The sequence below is a fragment of the Copadichromis virginalis genome, linkage group LG20 (assembly GCF_057382275.1).
Source record: "Copadichromis virginalis isolate Kocher_CV1m ecotype Utaka linkage group LG20, C_Virginalis_male_GT1.1, whole genome shotgun sequence".
Classification (NCBI taxonomy): domain Eukaryota; kingdom Metazoa; phylum Chordata; class Actinopteri; order Cichliformes; family Cichlidae; genus Copadichromis; species Copadichromis virginalis.
In genome coordinates, this window is record NC_140637.1 from 3,052,297 (window position 1) to 3,072,515 (window position 20,219).

At 41.1% G+C, this 20,219-nt stretch overlaps 1 protein-coding gene across 2 annotated transcripts in view; it reads right to left on the minus strand.

The window, feature by feature from the left end:
* Window positions 1-810: 810 nt before the first annotated feature.
* l1cama (L1 cell adhesion molecule, paralog a) overlaps window positions 811-20,219 on the minus strand; it is a 42,115-nt gene continuing 22,706 nt past the window's right edge. Inside the window, exons 4-29 of one of the 2 annotated variants that reach the window (XM_085442718.1) lie at window positions 18,631-18,733; window positions 17,891-18,093; window positions 14,911-15,033; window positions 14,407-14,577; window positions 13,286-13,400; window positions 12,812-12,996; window positions 10,976-11,107; window positions 10,750-10,896; window positions 10,550-10,661; window positions 10,036-10,199; window positions 9,767-9,926; window positions 9,476-9,600; window positions 9,192-9,293; window positions 8,125-8,322; window positions 7,966-8,036; window positions 7,646-7,871; window positions 7,419-7,534; window positions 5,867-6,083; window positions 5,496-5,618; window positions 5,055-5,231; window positions 4,856-4,969; window positions 4,567-4,716; window positions 4,019-4,150; window positions 3,236-3,308; window positions 3,063-3,074; window positions 811-2,711 (exon numbers count right to left, since the gene is read on the minus strand). In XM_085442718.1, coding sequence (XP_085298844.1) covers window positions 2,450-2,711; window positions 3,063-3,074; window positions 3,236-3,308; window positions 4,019-4,150; window positions 4,567-4,716; window positions 4,856-4,969; window positions 5,055-5,231; window positions 5,496-5,618; window positions 5,867-6,083; window positions 7,419-7,534; window positions 7,646-7,871; window positions 7,966-8,036; window positions 8,125-8,322; window positions 9,192-9,293; window positions 9,476-9,600; window positions 9,767-9,926; window positions 10,036-10,199; window positions 10,550-10,661; window positions 10,750-10,896; window positions 10,976-11,107; window positions 12,812-12,996; window positions 13,286-13,400; window positions 14,407-14,577; window positions 14,911-15,033; window positions 17,891-18,093; window positions 18,631-18,733 — 3,713 coding nt within the window. In that variant the 3' untranslated portion in view covers window positions 811-2,449. The remainder of the gene's footprint in view (window positions 2,712-3,062; window positions 3,075-3,235; window positions 3,309-4,018; window positions 4,151-4,566; window positions 4,717-4,855; window positions 4,970-5,054; window positions 5,232-5,495; window positions 5,619-5,866; window positions 6,084-7,418; window positions 7,535-7,645; window positions 7,872-7,965; window positions 8,037-8,124; window positions 8,323-9,191; window positions 9,294-9,475; window positions 9,601-9,766; window positions 9,927-10,035; window positions 10,200-10,549; window positions 10,662-10,749; window positions 10,897-10,975; window positions 11,108-12,811; window positions 12,997-13,285; window positions 13,401-14,406; window positions 14,578-14,910; window positions 15,034-17,890; window positions 18,094-18,630; window positions 18,734-20,219) is intronic. The other variant, XM_085442720.1, reaches the window with a different exon arrangement.

Below are 20,219 nucleotides of genomic sequence, written 5' to 3' on the forward strand. Positions count from 1 at the left end.
CACTCTGTGAAGAGGCATATCATCCCCAGCAGCGGCGCACACCCCCTGGCCTCCCTTGCCCCTTCTGTTTCGTCTTACTTCCACTTAAAATGTCTGTTTTTGAGTCCTAGAGAAGCTTCTCTACACAAACCAATTCATTTTCAATCGATTTTTCTTCTTTAGCTATATAAAAAAAGAAAGAACAACCACAGTGAGAAAGCAAAGGCCAGCATCCCCAGGTTTCCCCTACAAAACATGAAAAGCAAAGAGTGAGCGGCAGTCGAGTGAGTATCTGTGTGTGTACACTCATTCCTCATTCAGAGCTAACATTTGCCCCCAAACACTGACACACAGTTGTTTAGCAGCAGATAGTTGAGTTAGAATATTGGCATATCTTGCGTCATTCGTCGCTCCTGTATGAAAATAGATTTTTTTTAAAAGCTTTATTTGTCCTGAGTGTGTCTGTTTAACCAACAACAGGGAGCTTACACAAACCTCCTTCAGTGCCACTAGCCTCTTTAGACATCTCATATTCTACCTCGGAGACTACAGTTGATATTTGGCCAGTGGCGAGCTTTTGTTTGAGAAGGGAGAGTATCGCGTTTAAGTGTTCCCTGTGGCTCACTGCATTTCTGCCCCGCACAACTTCATCAGACAAAAACTCCACAGATATTCACTGCACTGCATTGCTGGATGATTAAGGGCATGAGCGCAATCCTAGCTTAAATTGTAATGTAACTACTTTCACTAAGTGACACTAAATTGACTCTTTTTTTTTTTCCCGTTTTCAAATTTCGATATGTTTGCAAAAACATCTACATAACAATGTGATTTTTTTTTTCCTTTTTTTTTTTTTCTCCTTTATTCAACTATGGAGTATGTTTTTGCTACACCCAAATCTCACTGTGATCATTTGTCGATAACAGAAAAGTCTGAATTCATAGCAATAGTACAGAGAAGGAAAAAAACTACAATTTGCAACATTTTAAAATTAAGTGAAGTGGCTTTAAACCTGCACATTTTTCACATTTTCATATCAAACATGGTTCTGTAAGGGTTGTATTTACATTCAGAGGGAAAACAAATGGTCCCGGCTCTTCCTGTGACTTTACTCTCCTTTTACCTTTTTAGCTCAGATTATTTTCAGAAGCAAGTAAATACAGTGTCTGCCTAACCCTGAAAGGAATACATTCTCTGTTTGATATAAACAACTATTTTTTAACCTTTGTCATATATCAAATGGCAGCCTTTACAACTGTCAACAATATCAGCTTGCATTGAGGAAGGTTTGAAAATAAAACGTGAGAGAGTGTTTGCGCACTAGACGCCACCCTCTTATCTGAAATATACATAAATACTGCACCTCAGTTTGTTTAGTATGAGATGAGCAGGTATGAAAGGTTGTTAATTAGAGACAATGTTTTAATACAGCGTAGAAAGAGACAAAGACAGCGATACAGAAACTACACATAGGTCTCGACACACAAAAAAATTACAACATCGTTTTCAAAAATGACATTACACTTCTGGTGGGAAGGCGAGAGAGTAATGACATCAATCTGGTGCTTTATGCAGACCCAGCAGGCACAGGAACTTATAAGGATCTATAATACTGTAATATGGCTAAATAGATAAGTGTAGATGCAGCTATATACACCAGATGCTACTCAGCATTTTCACAGCAAGTTCCACTTAATGCATCCAAATAGTAAGAAACTTGGCTTCACTTGATTTTGCTGAAAACATGTTAATCTATGAAATGTGCCGTAGCTTTTTATATAAATAGTATAGAAAACAATATGAAAAATGATTACGTAACAAAAAATGACACAACAGCAACAACAGCAACAAAAAAATGATGTTTGGTATTCAAACACGCTCGTAAAATGAAAAAAATGTCACTGGCAAGTACAATCGGAGACATTAAATGGCAATTAGACAGACAAAATCATGTGGGAAGTACATCAAACATGATTCATATCTAAGATTCAAGATTTTTTTTTACAGCAGCATTAGCTGTCTTGTTCCCTACACTGGGTTCTACCATCATCCTTTACTTTTAATGCACTACTCTGCATCTTTACATGACCATACCTACACCCCCTGATATTTCTAACTGTACAACATTCTGTCTTTATGCATCTGCGCTGTTGTTTGCTGAGAGAACGAAAGAGGAGCGAGAGAAATGAATGTTAGTCATTTTCATTAGTTGTAAACTGCACAGGAAAATGAAGGGAGGTCAAAGGGCATGTTCATGTCAGTAGGGCTTATATCACTATCGCTGTCCACTACTTTGGACACTCCTTTGGTCAATATAGTCTAGTCAATCAGATGGCTGCCAGGGACATCTGAATATGATTGTTTATTAGTCGTCGGAGTACAGATCAGCAAGTCAGTAGGGAACAGGAGCATATGGGCACATACGTGTTGACATATTTTGGTCTGATGGTCCCCGGTGGATGTGTGGGGGTTAATCGAGGATGGTGACTGAGTTGGGCACGCCATTGGTGGCGGGAGAGAAGGTAGTGGGGTTCAGCGGGGCGTTCTCTGGCAGGCCGTGGAAACCTTCTGGACCGCCACTGGGACGAATGATCTGGCTGGCCAGAGACTCATCCATGTTGAGCTCTGTGGTCATGGCGCTGCTGCCATTGAAGTCGAGATTGTCTTCGCTGTACAGCTTGCTCTTCTCACACAGGGACGGCTGGCTGGCTGTTCGCTTCTCCTCAAGATCACTGCAGCATGAAGAACAGAAGAGGTCAAAAGCAAGAAATGTTAACATGATACATACGAAAAATGCAGTGCTACATGCCAAAGGTTGAATATTATGTACTAATATTTTAAGTAATTTTTTTTAAAAATAGTCGGTTCCAGGTTATAAATCGTGACTATTTGCTTTTCAGGGTCTCACATTACAGTGAGGTGAACATTATTGGATTTTGAACTGTTGAACATAATGCAATCAGTAAACAAATATATTACATTAAAATTAGTCTGAATGTTTATGGGAAGGCAGAAGGTAAGTGAGGCATTGGCAGAGGTAAAAATTAAGTGGGTTAAGGATATTAAATCATATCGCAGCATACCTTTCTAGAGATCTGCATAACAGGGGCAGGCATTAGGGAGGAGAGTGACAATGAAAGGAACAGAGAGGGTTAGGAAAACCAAGCAGTGCTGAGGGAATCAGGGCTGTGTTAGAAATCAATGTGCAGAAACGTAACAAAGCATCCAGGAAACAGCGTTCATTCAGATGACACACCTGTACTCTCCGAAAGTTTCATCCTTCATGGGCCGAGCTTCTGAGTCCATTGGGCCCTCCTCTTTATCTTTCACTGAGAATGTGACAGATTTCATTATAGTCAGATTTTAATCTGGCTTCTATCTAAAGCCACTGTAAGTCTCAGATCTCAACAGTGAAGTTTTATTAAAGGATGCTTAGGTGGAGCAAAAAAGCTGGACTATCTGTAGATAGTATCAGTTTATCTGTATTATAGTTTTAAGTTCTCACTGATTTTCTAAAAATATAACAGCCAATTAGAATGGCGGTAGGTATCATCAGCCTTATTATTTGGTTTGTCTTCACTTCTCTCTCATGTGAAAATTGCTAAAAGTCTGTTTTTTTTTTCAGTCAGACATGGACCATTATTTTACGTTTTTTGTCTTTTTCAGAAAGAGCCAGAGATTATTCCTTACTGTCAAAGCAAGGAAGTGTAAGCTTAGAGGTCTGTCTCATGTTTGACATGACAGCTGCATGAGAAAGCAGGTTGAGTGAAATGGGACAGATATTTACAGTTCAGATCAGAAAGTTAATCAAACTGTTTGGGATTGATTTAAAAGAACACGTAATATTCTCCCCAGTCAATATAATATATTTACTGTGGTGCAGTAAGCCAGTAAGCGTTTCACTTCTTTTTCTACAGCAGCGTCGGACAGCTTTATGGCTCCAGACTGGCCAGCATTGCCAACACAAAACTTGCTGCTCATCAAGCTTCAGTTTAATAGCTCCTAATATTAAACAGTTATTAGGGTAGGTCACACTGACCTGAGTACTTTCCCCCTTTACTCCTCTTAATGAAGCAGAGGATGAGCAGGATCAGCAACAACAGCCCAATGGCGCTCACAACGCCAATGAACCAGCCCTGTGTTGCAAAGCTTGGCTGCATCTCTGTTACTCCTTAAGAGAGGAAAAAAGAAGGTGGTAGAAAGAGGAGTTAGAGCTTTTTTGGTAACAGGAAGCAGGAATGAAATACACGGCAAATGGAAAGTATGAGACAGATAGGGAGACCAAGATAAAAGAAGGAGTAGAATCTAGAGCAAAGGAGACAGATCATTATGCATTCTGACAGGCTGGCATTTCACCAGGGAACCAAAGAATACAGCAAAATACAGCAAACAAACACAAGTAATGGATCATTTCATATGGCTAACCAAGCTCTCTTTTCACAAAAGTCTTTGAAAGCACTTCACAGGCAGAGAAAGAACTGCAAGACACTCTCTGTAGGATCAGGCTTTATATTTTTAGCTGCGGGAAACCCAGAGGAGAGAGCAGTAGGGATAAAAGGAAAGAGGATGAATGAAGGCTCATAGTACCTGTTCCTTCTGTCTCGATTCCAGTCTTGAAGAAGGTTGTGTTGTTGTAGATAAATTGGAAAGAATAATAGGAGCCAGGAGTCAAGCCCTGGATCTGGTAGAAAGACTGAGAGGAGTTCACCTTCTCTGTCGTCTTCCATTTATTGCCATCTGCAGAAGCACAACAAGAAACCTGTCTTTTTCTTTTCTTGTTCAGGATTGTGTAGCTACTCCCACAAGGTAATAATCCTTTTAAAAGGTTGAATGCAAAGATGCGTAACTTATGCACAGATTAGTGTGAATATTATACCGTTCTTGTTGCGGTATTGGATCTGGAAGCCAACATTCCTGCGTCTCTTTTCTGGTACCCAGCTAAAGTTCACTGCGTTTTCCCCCACAGACAGGCTGATGTTCATAGGAACTACTGTAATGCATTCAGACAAGTGCAAATCAAATTTTTGTTTAATTTAATAGCTTTTACATATTAAAAGACTGAATCGGCTTTATACCTCCATCCAGCATAGTGGCACCCTTCATCGTTGTTGGTACTCCATCCCCAGCAGCAGTCCGCCCCCTGAGGTAGAAACGGTAGTGGCTCTTATGGTCCAGGTTCTTCAGGGTGATGTGGGTGACTGTGGGGTCATCTATTGTCTCCACCTGCATGGGGCTGTCATCACTCTCTGTAACTGACCACAGCAGTGCCAAAAAACCATTTAATCACTTTTTGGTTGTCAACACATGTATGGATACTGTATTGTTCATGGTGACAAGTAACTGACTGATAAGCTCATTAGGATGCTTTCCTTTTGACATTTTTAGCACTATTGATTTCACTGGAGATGCATTGCTCGTTTTTCCAATGTCTGATTGCAGCATAGAAGAACTTCCAACTTGAAGGATTTTACTCAATGTTCACTTTGCTGGCAAGGTTGAAATAGACACATGCTCACTCTGTTGGTACTGCAGCAGATATCCAATAAGCACTCCATTGGGCTGTCCAGGAGGTGTCCAGTGGAGGGTCATTTCTGTCTCTGATGGGCTGTCTAGGGTCAGGGTCAAGGGAGGACCAGGGACTAGCAAAAATACAAAAAATGCATGATGATAATGTACTTAGTAATATCTATCATCACATCACTCTATCATCACCCCTTGCTACCAGTCTCATTTCTTTTTTCTTCATGCATATAGTTCTCCCTCTCCCTTTGCCATGTTTCTTGACCTCTTATTTGTATCATCTGCAATAAAACATCTTTAACCACTTTGTCATCACTTCTCCCTTTTCTAGCTTTATTTCTAGCCTCTTTAACCCATTTATTCTCACCTCCCTCTGGAGTCTCAAAGGGCAGCGCCTCAGAGAAGGGTCCTTCTCCCTTTATGTTGTATACAGTCACCTTAAGGGTGTAGTTGGAGAACGGCCTCAGATCACTGATCACTTTCTTCTTCTCGTTGGGCTCCGTTTTCACCACCACAGTGCTTTCTAACTCTTGTGCCCTGCGGCCTCGGTGGTGGCTCCTATGCACTTTCCTGGTATAGTGGATCTGGCAAAAGAGGACATCACAAATGAGGATTAATTTTTTTATTTATATTTGGAAAATTACAGTTTATCTCAGTTGCTCAGGCACATTTCTTTGAACAGTTTTGAAGTCACTGAATCTGAAGATGAATCTCCCAAAACTCAGTTTGGCAGGATAACAAATTATAAACATCCTCTGTTCTTTCTTGTTCTTTCAGGCTGCTACTGTTACAAGTCACCACAGTGGATCATCCCCCTTTATCTCATCGTATCCTCACCACCCTCTTCATGTCCTTCTTCACCTCATCCTTGATGGTCTTCCTCTTTTTTTCCTGCCTGGCAGCTTTATTTAATAAATCCACTCCTTTCTCTGCACATGTCCTCACTATCTCAGTCTTTCCTCTCTTAACTTTGTGTCCAAACCTGAGCCGTTGCTCTGATGTTCTCATTTCTAACCGTGTACGTCCTGATCGCTCCTAACCAAATTATTTTTGTTTCCAAATTACAGTTTTGAAATCATCCATCACAGCAGGTCTCACTGCCATCTTGTAGACCTTCCCTTTCACACTTGCTGCTATCCTTGTGTCACAAATTACCCTGACACTCCACCCTGCCTGCACTCTCTTCTTCCCTCTCATGTGCTCTGTCCTTTGCTTTGGATGGTTGGCCTCAGGTATTGAAACATCTTCTCCTTGCTTCACCACCACACATCCTTATTCCTCTCTAACATTGTTGTAATCAATTCTCATACTCATGGCTTACGCCAACAGATTTGGACATTTATATGGAGTATTCTGCATGGATGATTTACATGCCAACATATTTTGGAGGCAAAAACTATCTGGATGATAGAAATGTGACCTATCTGGAACACAAGGACATATACAATAATTAAATCTCAAAACACACAAAGCTGGGATGAGACAATTGTTTAAGTGTTCTGAAACATTTGAAAGACCTAACAAAGAAAACAAAATGCTTTTCGTGATGCTCTTCATCCTTTCGACAGGTTTAGCTCTCATTCATTAACTGAGCCCAAGCAAATGAGGAAAACTGTAACATTTATTGCATTTAGTTACATTTATATTATGACTCTGTTGATGTTCTCATTTGGTTCTCTAAGACTTTAAAAGCAGGGACAGAGCATTTACTAAAACATGAATCATAAAAAACCAAAATAAAAGGAGTATTTCTAGAGTGTGAGATATATTTTGAGGGGGAGAAAGGGCTTTACAACCTTGAAACTACAAAGTACCCTGACGCCACTAAGCTACAATCTGTCTGCCTCCACTTTAAAACCACTCATGTATTATTCATGCATAAGTCAGGCCAAACAACAGATGAGATACTAGGGCAGTACCTTGTATCCCAGCAGGTGTCCTCTGACCGTGTCTTTGTCTATAGGTGCCCAGGTCACTTTGATTGTAGTGCTGTTTATTATTTCAACACCCACATCCATCGGGGCCTCTAAAGGAACTGAGCGCCAATGACAGACAGGAAGGAGACGGGTTAGAATGCCAAGTAGAAGAAATCCCAGGAAAAGAAAAGTGTGCTGAAAAAGTAATAGTTTTTTTAAAAATATAGTACCATCTTCTCCTGAGTAGCCTATGACTGTGTCTGGCTCAGGTCCCCTCCCTATCTCATTGAAAGCCTGAACTTTAATCTCATACGCAGAGAAGTTCCCGACATTGTCAACACGGAATGGCGGCTCTGTTACATTGTTCTCGTGCCAGTCGGGCCCACCACCCACTGCTTGTCTCCACTGCACACAGTACTTGAAGCCAGGTCCGTGGACCTCGGTTTTGTTCATTTTCTGTAAAGATGGGAGCAGCAGCCAAATAAGACCATTTCTCAAATATTATCAGTAACCGCTTTGACCAAATGGTGCATTCAGGTAAGAGATATACCTTCCAGCTGATGACCAGAGTGTTCGGTTCAATGGACTCGCTCTTGACATCTTTAGGGTTATTATCTGGAGCTGGGATTAGCAAACAAGATGGTTTAGTGTTGTTTGGGATTTACTGTGACAGTTCATAAACATATAGCTACAGATCCATGGCTTTTACCTTCAGCAGGTGTGTTGTATATTCCAGATGGTTTGCTAGGGTCGCTCTTGCCCACGTCATTGATGGCAATGATCCGGAAACGGTAGGACATGAAGGGCCACAGGGAGAGAACGGCACGTTCTTTGTTTCCGCTAACTCTGGCCAGCATTTTCCAGACGCTCTCATTCGAACGGTGGTCCTCAAACTCTACCACATACTCTACGACAAAAGTCAAGGAATGATGGAGAAAGGACATTATCCCAAGGAAGTAATGGAAACATAACTAAACACTCAACACTCATAAAGCTGCATTTGTGTCTGCCTTTGTCCCGTCTTTCTCGACTCACCCCGAACCGACCATGGCAGATGGTTGCCCCTCCCCTGAACCTGGTTCTGCCAGAGGTTTCTTCCTGCTAAAAGGGGAGTTTTTCCTCCCCACTGTCGCCATACAGCTTGCTCATAGGGTGTCACCTGATTGTTGGGGTTTTCTCTGTTTTCTTTCTATTATTGTAGAGTCTTTACCTTACAATATAAGCACCTTGAGGCAACTGTTGTTGTGATTTGGTTCTACATAAATACAACTGAACTGGATTTATTGTATAGCTATAAGGATAGCTAGCTTTTCTAAGCGATTTGAGCACTCAAACCGTGTGCGTGTCTGTATTTTTGTTATTGTTGTAGAGACAATCTGTTTACAGGTTGTCATGTTATGTGTCCCGCCCACCCCAAAAGGATGCCACGCTTGCCTAAATCAAACATTGTGTTTCTAGCAGTAAGAACATATCTAATATGGCAGATCTCCAGCTGTGTGCTTCATGTGAGAAAGAGCAACTGTGGACAATGTCCTGACCTAATTCTTCCATTTTCCCTATTTCTATGTCTAATCCAATACTCTGAAGTAGGAGAAAGACAGCTGTGTCTGTGCATGTCTGTATGATTGTGTTGTGGGGGTTTTGCAGTCATGAGGATGTGTCCTCCTTGTGGTGACAGAGATAGGCTTAATATGTAGTTTTTAAGGTTAGGTGAAGTATAAGGTTTTGTACATGTCAGTGCTTAAAAGTGTGCAACTATATGTGTTTGTACTACACCTGTCACTGGGCCGTTGTGGTCATCTCCAGGAGTCCAGCTGAGGGTGACAGTACGATCCTTAGGATCAGAGATCTGTAGGAGGATGGGAGGGTCTGGACGATCTGATAGGGGACATCAGTATTATTACTAGCATGACTACCTATGCACTACATGCACAATAAAGGTTTTAAATGAGTTTGTTTTTGTGGGGGTGGAGTTTATAACTACAGAATGATTTTAGGCCTGTTGTTTACAGGGTTTGGACATTTGTCGGTTTGTGGTCATATGTGGTCAGTGGTCTTACCCCATAAGGTGAGGGTACCCCTGGCTTCTGCTACATCCAGTTTTGTGATGATCTCACAGGTGTACACTCCCTCATCATCTGGCTGCACATTAGTTATTTTGAGATCCGGTCCTTCCATTGTATACCTGAGGAAATACAGTCATCGTCATCATGAATTACAATTTATTATCACCATCCTTCCCCACTAACTCTTCATTCCCCACCCCAATAAACAAATGGCTCACAAGCATAATCATCCTTTCATGATTTCCAAAATGATCCTCTTTATTTTCAGATATAAAAATGTCTCACTTTTCATCACTGTTGGAATCAGCCAGCTTCTGGTTGTTCTTTCTCCACTGAATGAAAGGAGGGTCGAGTCTGGGGTCGACGAGGCCCAGGCAGGTGAAAATGGCTCTCTCTCCAGCCCGGACCTTCAGAGCCTGTGGGGGTGACAGTATCACGGTCCTATCTGCAGAAGAAAGCAAACAATACAATGCTGAGACAAGCTGCAGGAGGTACAAGTAATAAATAAAGTTGGCAAGAGTTACTATGTCTCTAAGCATGTGAGTGTCACTGACTGAATATTTCCAGCTCAACACTGATTGACAAATTGGAATTTGGCACAGTGCAGGTGTAGATCCCGTCATCGCTGTGGGTGACGTTAGCGATCTCGAGCCACCCATTGCTGAGAGGGTTAACTCTGCGATCTGCTAGAAGGAAGGAGCTGCCGTTGTTTCTTTCCCTGTGAAACACACACACACACACACACAGACACACACACTCATCAATTTAAAAACCAACACACACATCAGAAATTTGGCGGGTGATTTTTAAAAAAAAAGGGTTTTCAGCAACTGCAGCGGCTGATAAATTTAATAACTTAAAAGCCACTTTTCCTGTTTTACTACAATGAGCAAAGCCTGATTGGATATTTGCCACACTGACAGAATTCACAGTCACAGCCCAGATGTAACAACACTTAGCTGTTAATTTATGCACATGAAGACCTACCCACGCAATAATATCACCTTTTTAGAATGTATTAATGGGAAAATCTGCCAGCAAACGATGGAATATGCAATACCGCCTCACCATATCACTTTTGGTTTAGGAGAGCCAAAGGTTTCACACTCCAGTAAAGCCTTCTGGCCCTCTGTATACGCATATGTATTCCCATCATCGGTAAGGATCTGGGGAGGCAGCTCTGAAACATCCCACAAAGACAAATGAGATACACAGAGAACAAACTCAAAATCCAGTTAAACAAACAGCACGTAACGACTAGCACTCACCAATGACATAAACATTGGTGTTTGTGAGGATGGTTCCATGTTTATTGGAGGCCCGACACTGATAGATGGCAGTATCTCCAAAGTTCACATCCTCTAGGATCAGAGATCCGCTTGCTGTCAGAGTACGCCTAGGGTCCTTATCAACTCCTGTTAAAGAGTACACGCTGTCAGTACATCTTAAGTGCCAGGAGATGGTGGTGGCGCATGTTAAGGTGTGTGCACTGACCTGAGATGGGGACCCCGTTGATGGTCCAGCTGATGATAGGAGAGGGAATGCCATCTGCCTGACAGTCTAATCTGACTGTCTCACCTGGGGCATATAGCTGACTGACTGGCTCCTTGATCCAATAAGGTGCAGCTGCAAGTGACAGAATATATCAGTTCCAAATAGTACAAGCAAAATACTATAAGACTGAGTTTCTACTACCTTGTAGGTATCAACAAAAGCACAAAAAAATGAAGCAAGTGACCACAACACTGCTCTTTGTCAAAATTGTTGATTGAAAAAAGGTCATGGAGGGAGCTTCACAACACACTTTTTATATATAAAACCCTATGACATCACAAAGAGGTCATACACTTACGCAAAATCACACACTGCATGAATATATCTTAAAATCACAAGTTTTTACAACTTAGAGAAGCCAAAGACTTCTTCAAGTCCTGCTTCAAACATATGGTTTAAAATAATTAAATACACCATTTTAGTATGTGATGGTTCAAGGTAATAGGGCAACGCTCAGGACCACATGAATTAGGAAAAAGCTTTAGTTTCCATCTCCAGACTTTTCAAGCAATATACCAGTCATGTTTTAGCCCTTTAAAACATTAATTTTTAATATGGTAAATGGCCTGTATTTGTATAGCGTTTTACTAGTCCCGAAGGACCCCAAAGCGCTCTACACCTTCCGATTACAAGGCGAACTCCCAACTCTTGAGCCACGAGCCCCTTAATATCCATTATATGACTTCACAATGACACAAAAAGATTACACTAAACTAAATTTCCATATTACCAATGCTGACATCAGCATAAAACCTGGATGTTTTAGACCTTCGGGGACAGTTGCACACTCTGAGTGCCCTTGTTTATTATTAATTCTGGTTTGGGGGATTGTTTTTTTGAGTTTTTTAGTTAATTACATTGATGCTTTCAGTTTTTGAATTTCTTGTGCAAAGTGTATGTGTTTTGTTGTGTGTTATCGTTTCCTGGTTTGTATTCTGTAACATTTTTTCTCTGCAGCTTGTGTTAGTCTCATTTTCTCCATTAATTTCAGTTGTCCTCTCAAATTCTAAAAATTCCTCCTTGGAAAGCATGAAAAGTGAATCCTCCACTCTAAACCGTAAAGAGACTAAACAGTTCAAAAGCCGTAATCTCTGGCGGCATGGGTGTACATAACTATAATTAGCACATCTGTGAAGGTACCATCAATGCCCGGCGATGTAAAAAGTTTTGTGTGACATATGCTGCCACCCAAACAACATCCTCCTTAGAGAAAGCATTCGGCGATATAAGGCCAAACCACATAACAACAGTCTCTGTGTCATGTCTGCAGTCTGGACCTGGCACGCATTGCAAACATTTGGCGCATCATTAATTAGTCAGGAGTTGGAAAACGTTTTTGTAATTTGCTCAGACTAATTGAGACTCAGACTCAGGCTCAGACTATGAAAGACACTGGGGAGCTGAGGAAATGGCAGGATCTGGTGTTTCTGCAGTTTGATTGTGTAGTGTGAACCACAAGGTGTCTCTGCTTCTGTGGCATCTCTTGTGACTGATGTTATTTTTAACAGGCTCTCACTAACAACCCAAATTTATGGCAGTTCCAAAAAAAGTTAGTGAGGGAGGTTTCTGTCTATGCAGCTACCCACAGAAACCCCGAAAACATTCTAATGGTCAGCAAACCACATCATATATATTGAGATTAAAATATCAACCTAGAAATATGTAATGGAAAATAATAGCATGCTGTGTGTTTTTTCACTATCTCTCAAGATATATATATGTGTGTATGTGTGTGTGAGGGAATGAGAGTGTAATAGAGAAACGCAAGAGATATACCTTCCACAGTCAACATGTAAATGTGTTTGGTGTTTCCTTGGGAGTTCTCAGCTATACACTGGTATTCACCCCCGTCACTTTCCGAGATATTAGTGAAGCGCAAGCGGCGGTCAAACATATCTTTGGTGGTCCGAGTTTCTGACAGCTCGCCATCCCTCCTCATCCAGGACACTTCTGGAGTTGGACTAGAAAGGATGACATGTATGGAGGGATTAAAGAGAAGAGAGAAAAACAATGAGAGGAAGTAGACATAGAGTAAAGCAAGCAGGCAGAGAGAGAAATGCCGGAAGGAATGATAAGGACCATTAAGACAAGATGGCAGCAGGAAGCAGAGTTGGCAGGAAGAAGCGAAAGACATAATGGAATAATGCGTAGGGTGGGGTGGATGGATGAGAGACAGGTAAGATTGAAGGCTTAAGTTTTCCAATTAAAGGGGTTGGAAGCGCACACACATGTGCACGCTGAGACACTCACAGGCCTTCGACGATGCACTCCAGGTCTAGTGTCTGTCCCCTCAGGGCATGGTACGTGCTGTGATGTCCAGTAGGTCTCATCATTTGGGGCCTTCTGTTCCGCAGTACCGAGTTGGCTGGACAAAGAGAGGAGGAACCACAAAGACAAAGAGAAACACTCATACATATGCATGGGTCATTTTTTTAGATTGCTCTGCTGCTGACACAGCAACCACTTTAAAGACTCTGAAGAACACAAGTAGAGATGCAGGGCATGGATTCATGTTGATAGACTTTAGCTTTCTAACAAAACATCATCATCTAGACTCTCTACACACACAGAGGTCTCATGTTAACATGTGCTCATCTTTCTGACCTCTAGTTGGGTCGCACTTGCTGGCAGCCACATCACAGTGTGAGCTGAATCTCATTATAATATGGGCTGAGCAGAGGAAGACCCCCTGCTGGTTCAGTGGGACCTACTGGATTTGGTCACTGCTTCGGTCAGCACAACATGCCACCACATGGTGATGTGTAGTTTAATTATGTGGCCTCAACTAATATACTGCATATGGCATTTAAATGTAGCATTTATGTCCTTAAGAATGAAAGAAGTTGGATTTTAAGAGGTGTATGAATGTAAACTGGTCATTTTTCAAAACAGCTCCGTAACTGAATGACTTTTACAACCATGATACGCGCTTGGAGAATAATTTAAACTCCTGTTTAAAGTTCTGAGTGTATCAATAGTTGTAGGATTCAAGGAACGCTGGTACAGATAAGCCAGATTTCCAGACATTAGGCCAGACTGACTGGGATCCTCTGATTTATTTTCTATCTAGCACCACAATGAGACTCACATTTACTGTTCTGAAAGACATGTTTCAACCACAGAGAAGCCATCGAATCGATTACCTGATGATCAATTGTTGTTTTGTTGTTTCTGATCCTGTTTTACACACAATCAGAAAATCACCAATGTAAACTAAATTGCCTTGAATTTTCTTATTCCTTAAGACCTTGACATTTTATTTTGGTTTACATTTTGAATAAAGCTGTTGTTAACTGGAACCCACCCTTAATTCAGGTTAGATCAGCTTAATCTGAGTCAGATGAGTTTAGATAATCTTCAACAAAACTCACATTGGGTGACTTTCAGAGAGGTGGGCTCTTTTGCCAGAATCGTGCGTGTTGCCAGGTACTGGACATTGCACGTGTAGTCATCCCTGCTGTCCGAACTTTCCAGATTGGCAAAGTACAGATTGCCGTCCTTCCCCGCCATCACCCGCTTACTAAGGTCGATATGACGTAACCCTGAAAGAAGTAAAAGGAGTGAGAAAAATGTTGACAAAATGATTGAAACTGCTTAAAAGAATTGGAAAAAATTACAATAACAGAGGAGCTTATTAACAGCAGGATATAGATTGGGCAGGAGATACAGATGCAACAGGATGAGAGGAACTGAAAAATGTAGATCCTGCATGGATTGTAAAAAAGCACTAGAGGAAAAATGTTGCAGAAATGTTGATGTCTCGATGCAGAAATAAATTGCTAACTTGCTTTCTCTGAAGTGGTAAATGCACAACAAAATCTTGGAGACAGGAAGCATGTAATGGAAGCAGAGAGATGGACAGATAATGTACTCACTTAAGTCCATCCAGTGAATGATAGGCTCCATAGAACTTTGTGGGGGGTTACACTTCAGAATAAAACTTTTTCCCTCGTCAGCCGTCTCATCAACCTTTTTATCTTTCTGCTGGGAGGGGGGAACTTAAAGGGAGGCAAGACAGAAAAAAGGTCTTAGTAAACATGTAGGTGATGGACGAGCTCATATAGATGTTCAACGAGACAATCTTACACAAGTCATCGTGAACAACGAATACAGTGCGGGTCAGTCGCACTACAAAAACGGCAAAATCAGCTTTACTGTACACGTGTAAAACAATATTATATTCCAGGAAATACTGTAATTTTATATGAGCTGGTGTTGATCATAAAGAGCTGGTCCTAGTGATAAAGTTCTCACAGGTTCAGGCTTAGAAGGATCACTTGAATATATGAATTTATCTTCATGTCAACGTGTAATTTTTTACGTTGTCAACTTGCAACAACAACAAATATAAACATTACTTTACTATATTTGATTATTTATAAATGCTATGTATCCCAGGCATATGATATTGCTGCAGGTAAGAGGATGAGTTATGCTTCATTCTTGTGAGGTGAGTTTTGTGCAGCGTGTTTCAGGCTGGAGTGTCCGTGGTAGTAAATGACACGCTGTTCATCATTTGGCTTATATGCAAAACATTGATATGCATAAATTAGAAACATTTTTGTCTTGGAAGTTGTACTCAGTTATATGTCAGATGCATTCTTTTAATTATAAAAAATACTTGGTTTTTTAAAAATACATCATATTAAAAACACAAATAAACTGATATGTAGTAAACTTTCTCTTATTAGAGAGTCCTTGTTTTCAATGAAATTGTACACATTTGATGTGAAACATGACCAACTTTTCCATTATCCCAGGACAATGTGCTCCTTATCTGTGTGTGAAAATAGAGACATTTTCCAAATTGGTAAAAACAAAACAAGTTTACAGGTGGAAGTAGTTGGTGATTGTAAAAATCATTCTGTGATGGCTCTAACAGGAAAAAAAACTGATGGTTCCCTTCAAAGCTGTGTATCTTTTCTTATTAATTATGAATGCATAGCAAAATTTTACATCCTATTTCAAATCATGACACAGCTACAGAAATAATAATTAAAACTAATGTTTAACAGACAAACTATAGCAGTGTCTGTGGATGAGCCAAACAGATTAAGAGTTCTGAAATTTAAAGGAAAGTAATTCTAAAGATTTTGTGAGAAGAATCTCTGGAAAGGAGTGTTGCAAAAGAGCTCGTGGTGTTTTGATCACTGCCTGTTGCCTATTTTCCAGCTGCTCGAATAAGCAGAAAACATCCTGCTCATTGTCAACACTGTCAGCTGAGAGCTGGCTATGAAGCAGTCCAGTAATCTGTCCGGCATGTTTATTAAGACAAATTTCACTTCTTTCCTTCCCCCACAAACATTCTTTTTTTACTGTGTGAACTTTAAGGTCACGTCTCACATCCACAGACAGGCCTAAAAAACTAAGGTGCTGGGCAGATTCTCACGCAAGACCACATATGTAGTCGACCTGATAAAACGCCCTTGGTTATTTCAGTATGTGGGTAACATAGCATGCAAATTGAGATTAAGGACTTCTTAGCACAAGAGTTGCATTAATAACAGCAAAGGGAGATTCTCTATTGTCAGAAACATTTCTAAAAACAGGCCTATTGGGTATAACACGTGGAGAGCGTATTGTGGGGCTTCAATAAGTTGTCTTGTTTATTGGGATTATGGATATCTCAACTGTTGTGCCTACATGCTTACAACCATTTTCTTCCACTTATTCACTTCTTGGTCATTGGGCGTTAGAGTCTATCCTAGCTGCCATCAAGTGAGAGGTGGGGTGCGCCTTGAACAGGTAGGCGGTCTGTTGGAGGGCTAACACAGACAGACAACCATTCACACTCACACTATGAGCAATTTAGAATTACCAGTCACCAAACCATACATGACTGTGGGAGGAGTCTGTAAGACAACAGTGCGTACCACCATGCCACTGTAGTGCTGTGTGTACATGCATTTAATTAGTCTTCACATAACTATAATTTGTCTGTGCTACTATTAGACTGCAGTCTGGTGTGTTGATTGTTGTACATGTATCTATGTAAAAGTGGTATAATATGTGTTATCGGTATATCTATTGAGATCAATAGAGTTACAATTTTTCTAGTAACATTTGCTCTTCAGCTGATGTGCATCAGCTTCTTCTGCTGTTATGCAACATTAAAAATACTGACTTCTGATGATTCTACAAAAACAGAAACAGAACCATTGTTTGTTTTATTTTTGTCTTGTAGAAGACTTAATTTGTGAGTGATACATGTTTGCTTTCCCTCCTCCCATCCGTTGATAACCTCACAGGAGCTACTGAAGAGTGCTTCTTCACATGACATCAACTCAAGAGCGTTTCTGGGGAAACCGTTGTCAGGGAAACTGTGGAGGGATGAGGTCGTCCAGGAGAGAGCCAGTCACTCAGGTAGATGGATGTGCAGAGGTACTCTTTACTTTTGCTCAGGGGTCCCCATGTATGTGTGTGGATGATTGTGTATATGATTATCACGTTATTGCGTCTAATTATGTTCCAGGTGGCAATACTCTTAGCTCTCAGTGTGAGCCCCATCTGCTAACAGATGAGCGCTGTATAAAGCAGGAAAAGCACTGTCTCCATTCACAGCTTTTTAAATCAACCATATATAAATCAACAAATACCGCAGCTTGCTTCAAAACTGAACCTTGAAGGCATTTATAGGAGAGCTAACAGGAAATGACATTTAAGAGATTTGTAATTCCTCTGGTGTGATGCAGTTTGCTCTTTAGCATAGAGATGTTTTATATCTTTGATAGTATTTCAATGATGTTGTTCTTGCCTCGAGGGCAAGGACAAACAATTACAAATTGGGGCAAATATTTCACGGCTATATCTTTCAACAAGCGGTCGGTGGTTCACGAGTCGTCGACGTGCTCTTACCATCCGTGTTCAGTATGGCCTCGTTAGACACAGCTGTCCCCAGCTCATTGGATGCGTAGCAAACGTATTTGCCTTTGTACTTGTTCAGTGTGTCCATGGTGTTGCTAAGTGTGTAGAATGCGAATGAGCCAGAGCTTTCAGAGACCTTCAGCTCCGGGTCACTGCCTGGGTCAAAGTCTTCCCCGTCCTTTGCCCATCGGAAGCTAAAACAAAAAACAGAAGAGCCTGAATTTTTCTTCTTTCAAATATTCTGTCCCTTTGATGACACAAAATGACACAAATAGGGTGTCCTTACATTTTGCTTAATTTAAGGGCACAAATGAATAGCTGCAAAATTTACACAAGATGCCCCAGTCAGACTTAGAACTCGTGCTATAATTGTGATATTCATCTTTTCCTTGGCAATCGGAGCACTTTTCCACTTCAGAGCAGCTAAGACACTTTGAAAATATTGCTCGAGGGCTTAATGACATTTATCCCCAAATGGAACAAGAAATCTGACTAGGAGAAGCTGTGCTCTCATGTAATGCTAATATGTAGATGTCAGCTGAACAAGGAGACGGAAGGTCACCGTTCCAGATAACCAATAGTTGGTCTCCCCTGTGAATAATATAGCATTTTCATTCGTAATCAAATCATGATCTTTATGTTTGTGTGTGTGTGTGTGTGTGTGTGTGTGTGTGTGTGTGTGTGTGTGTGTGTGTGTGTGTGTGTGTGTGTGCACGCGCGTGTTGACTAACATGGGTGAAGGGTTGCCAGAGGCTTCACAGTTCATGACGAAGTCTTCAGTGCTAAATACGGTGACAGACTCCGGCTGTGTTTTGATCACTGGAGGCCTCTTGACTGCATACATCAAAAGTCATAGTTAGTCGAGTCACAACACAGACATGTAAATGCACACACCCCAAACTGACTTGCAGGCTTTGCTTTGTTAAATTCACATGATGAGTGTCCATGATGCATGCTGCTATATCTCTAGCTTTAACACACAGATTGCATAAGACGCATCTCAGACTCATAGCAAATAGCACAGAATAACTAGAGACACCACTTATTTCCATATTTTAACAGCTGCAGAAAACTATATAGTCAATATCTCTTAAAAAGAGTCCCCTGAGATGGAGATGAAATGTAGGCCAAGGGAAAGAGTAAGAGCAAGAGAGCAGGAGGAATAAATGGGTTGAGATGAGAGAAAATTGATACAGCATAATGTAAGAGGAAGAGTTCATATAAAAGAGGTATATAGCACAGTGTCCCCTGTGAGACTGAGAAGGAAAGAGGGAGGAAAAAGTGGGCTTGGAAATGAAGCAGGGATTTTTTAAAGAGCAAATGAACAGGTTTCCCTTTCTTTATCATTGCTGTGCACAGCAGCCATAAAGCACATGCGGCATTTACATATGCACAAAAAAACAACTTGCTGGGCACAACACCAACATGTCTTTAACATATGTTATAAACCACAGTACTGTGTTATATAGTTCTTGAAATCAATTCAAATTTAAATGTTTTTCTCATATCATATCTTCAGGAACTATTCACACTGTTCTTCTTTGCAGTGGAACAGAAGCCACAGCTTGATACTTGTGAGTAGAGTCTTTAATTTGACTTTAAAGGAAAGAGACAGCGCTGCAGCCAGAGATAAATTTATATTATGTAGGTAAATGGGTAAAGGAAGGCACAGGACAGAGGGGGGGCGCGGTAGATGAGAAAAAGGCGATGAAGATGGAGAGCTAAGCAGACAGCGGAGATAGATGAACGTGCAGCAAAGAGAGAGCACATGCAGTGCGGCAGAAAAACTGAGCAAAAAGACGCAGAGACAGAGAGGGAACAAAACAAACAAGGGGCAAGTTTGCAGAGATTTGGAAAGAGACGGATAGGGAGACTGCAGAAATTTAATGAAAGGATTCCCAGTGATGCAGGGAAATAAGCCCATTTCCTCAGCTGATCAAATTGAAGTTTGGGCTGCGGGCATTGCTCCATTATTGGCAGAAGAGGAGGAGAGGAGCTGGTGCTTAGTGCTTTAACTCCTCTTTATTTCCTCGCGTCTTTGATCTGACAGCCCTGCTGCCTCCTAACCGACAGCAGCTCTTCAAACTTCCTCCTCCCTTCTCCTGCAGGAATTCCACCTACCAGGAGCCAATGAGGCTAAACACATATACACACCCAAACCTACACGCAGGTGCTTGTTGAAAATAAAACACACACGTCCTCACATGCGATCACAAACGCAGGATAAAACACAGACACTAGCAGCATAACACTGAAAGGGCACACAGATGCCAGGACTCATTTAAGTTCAGCACTGAAGTATATTTTGTTTGATGCGTGT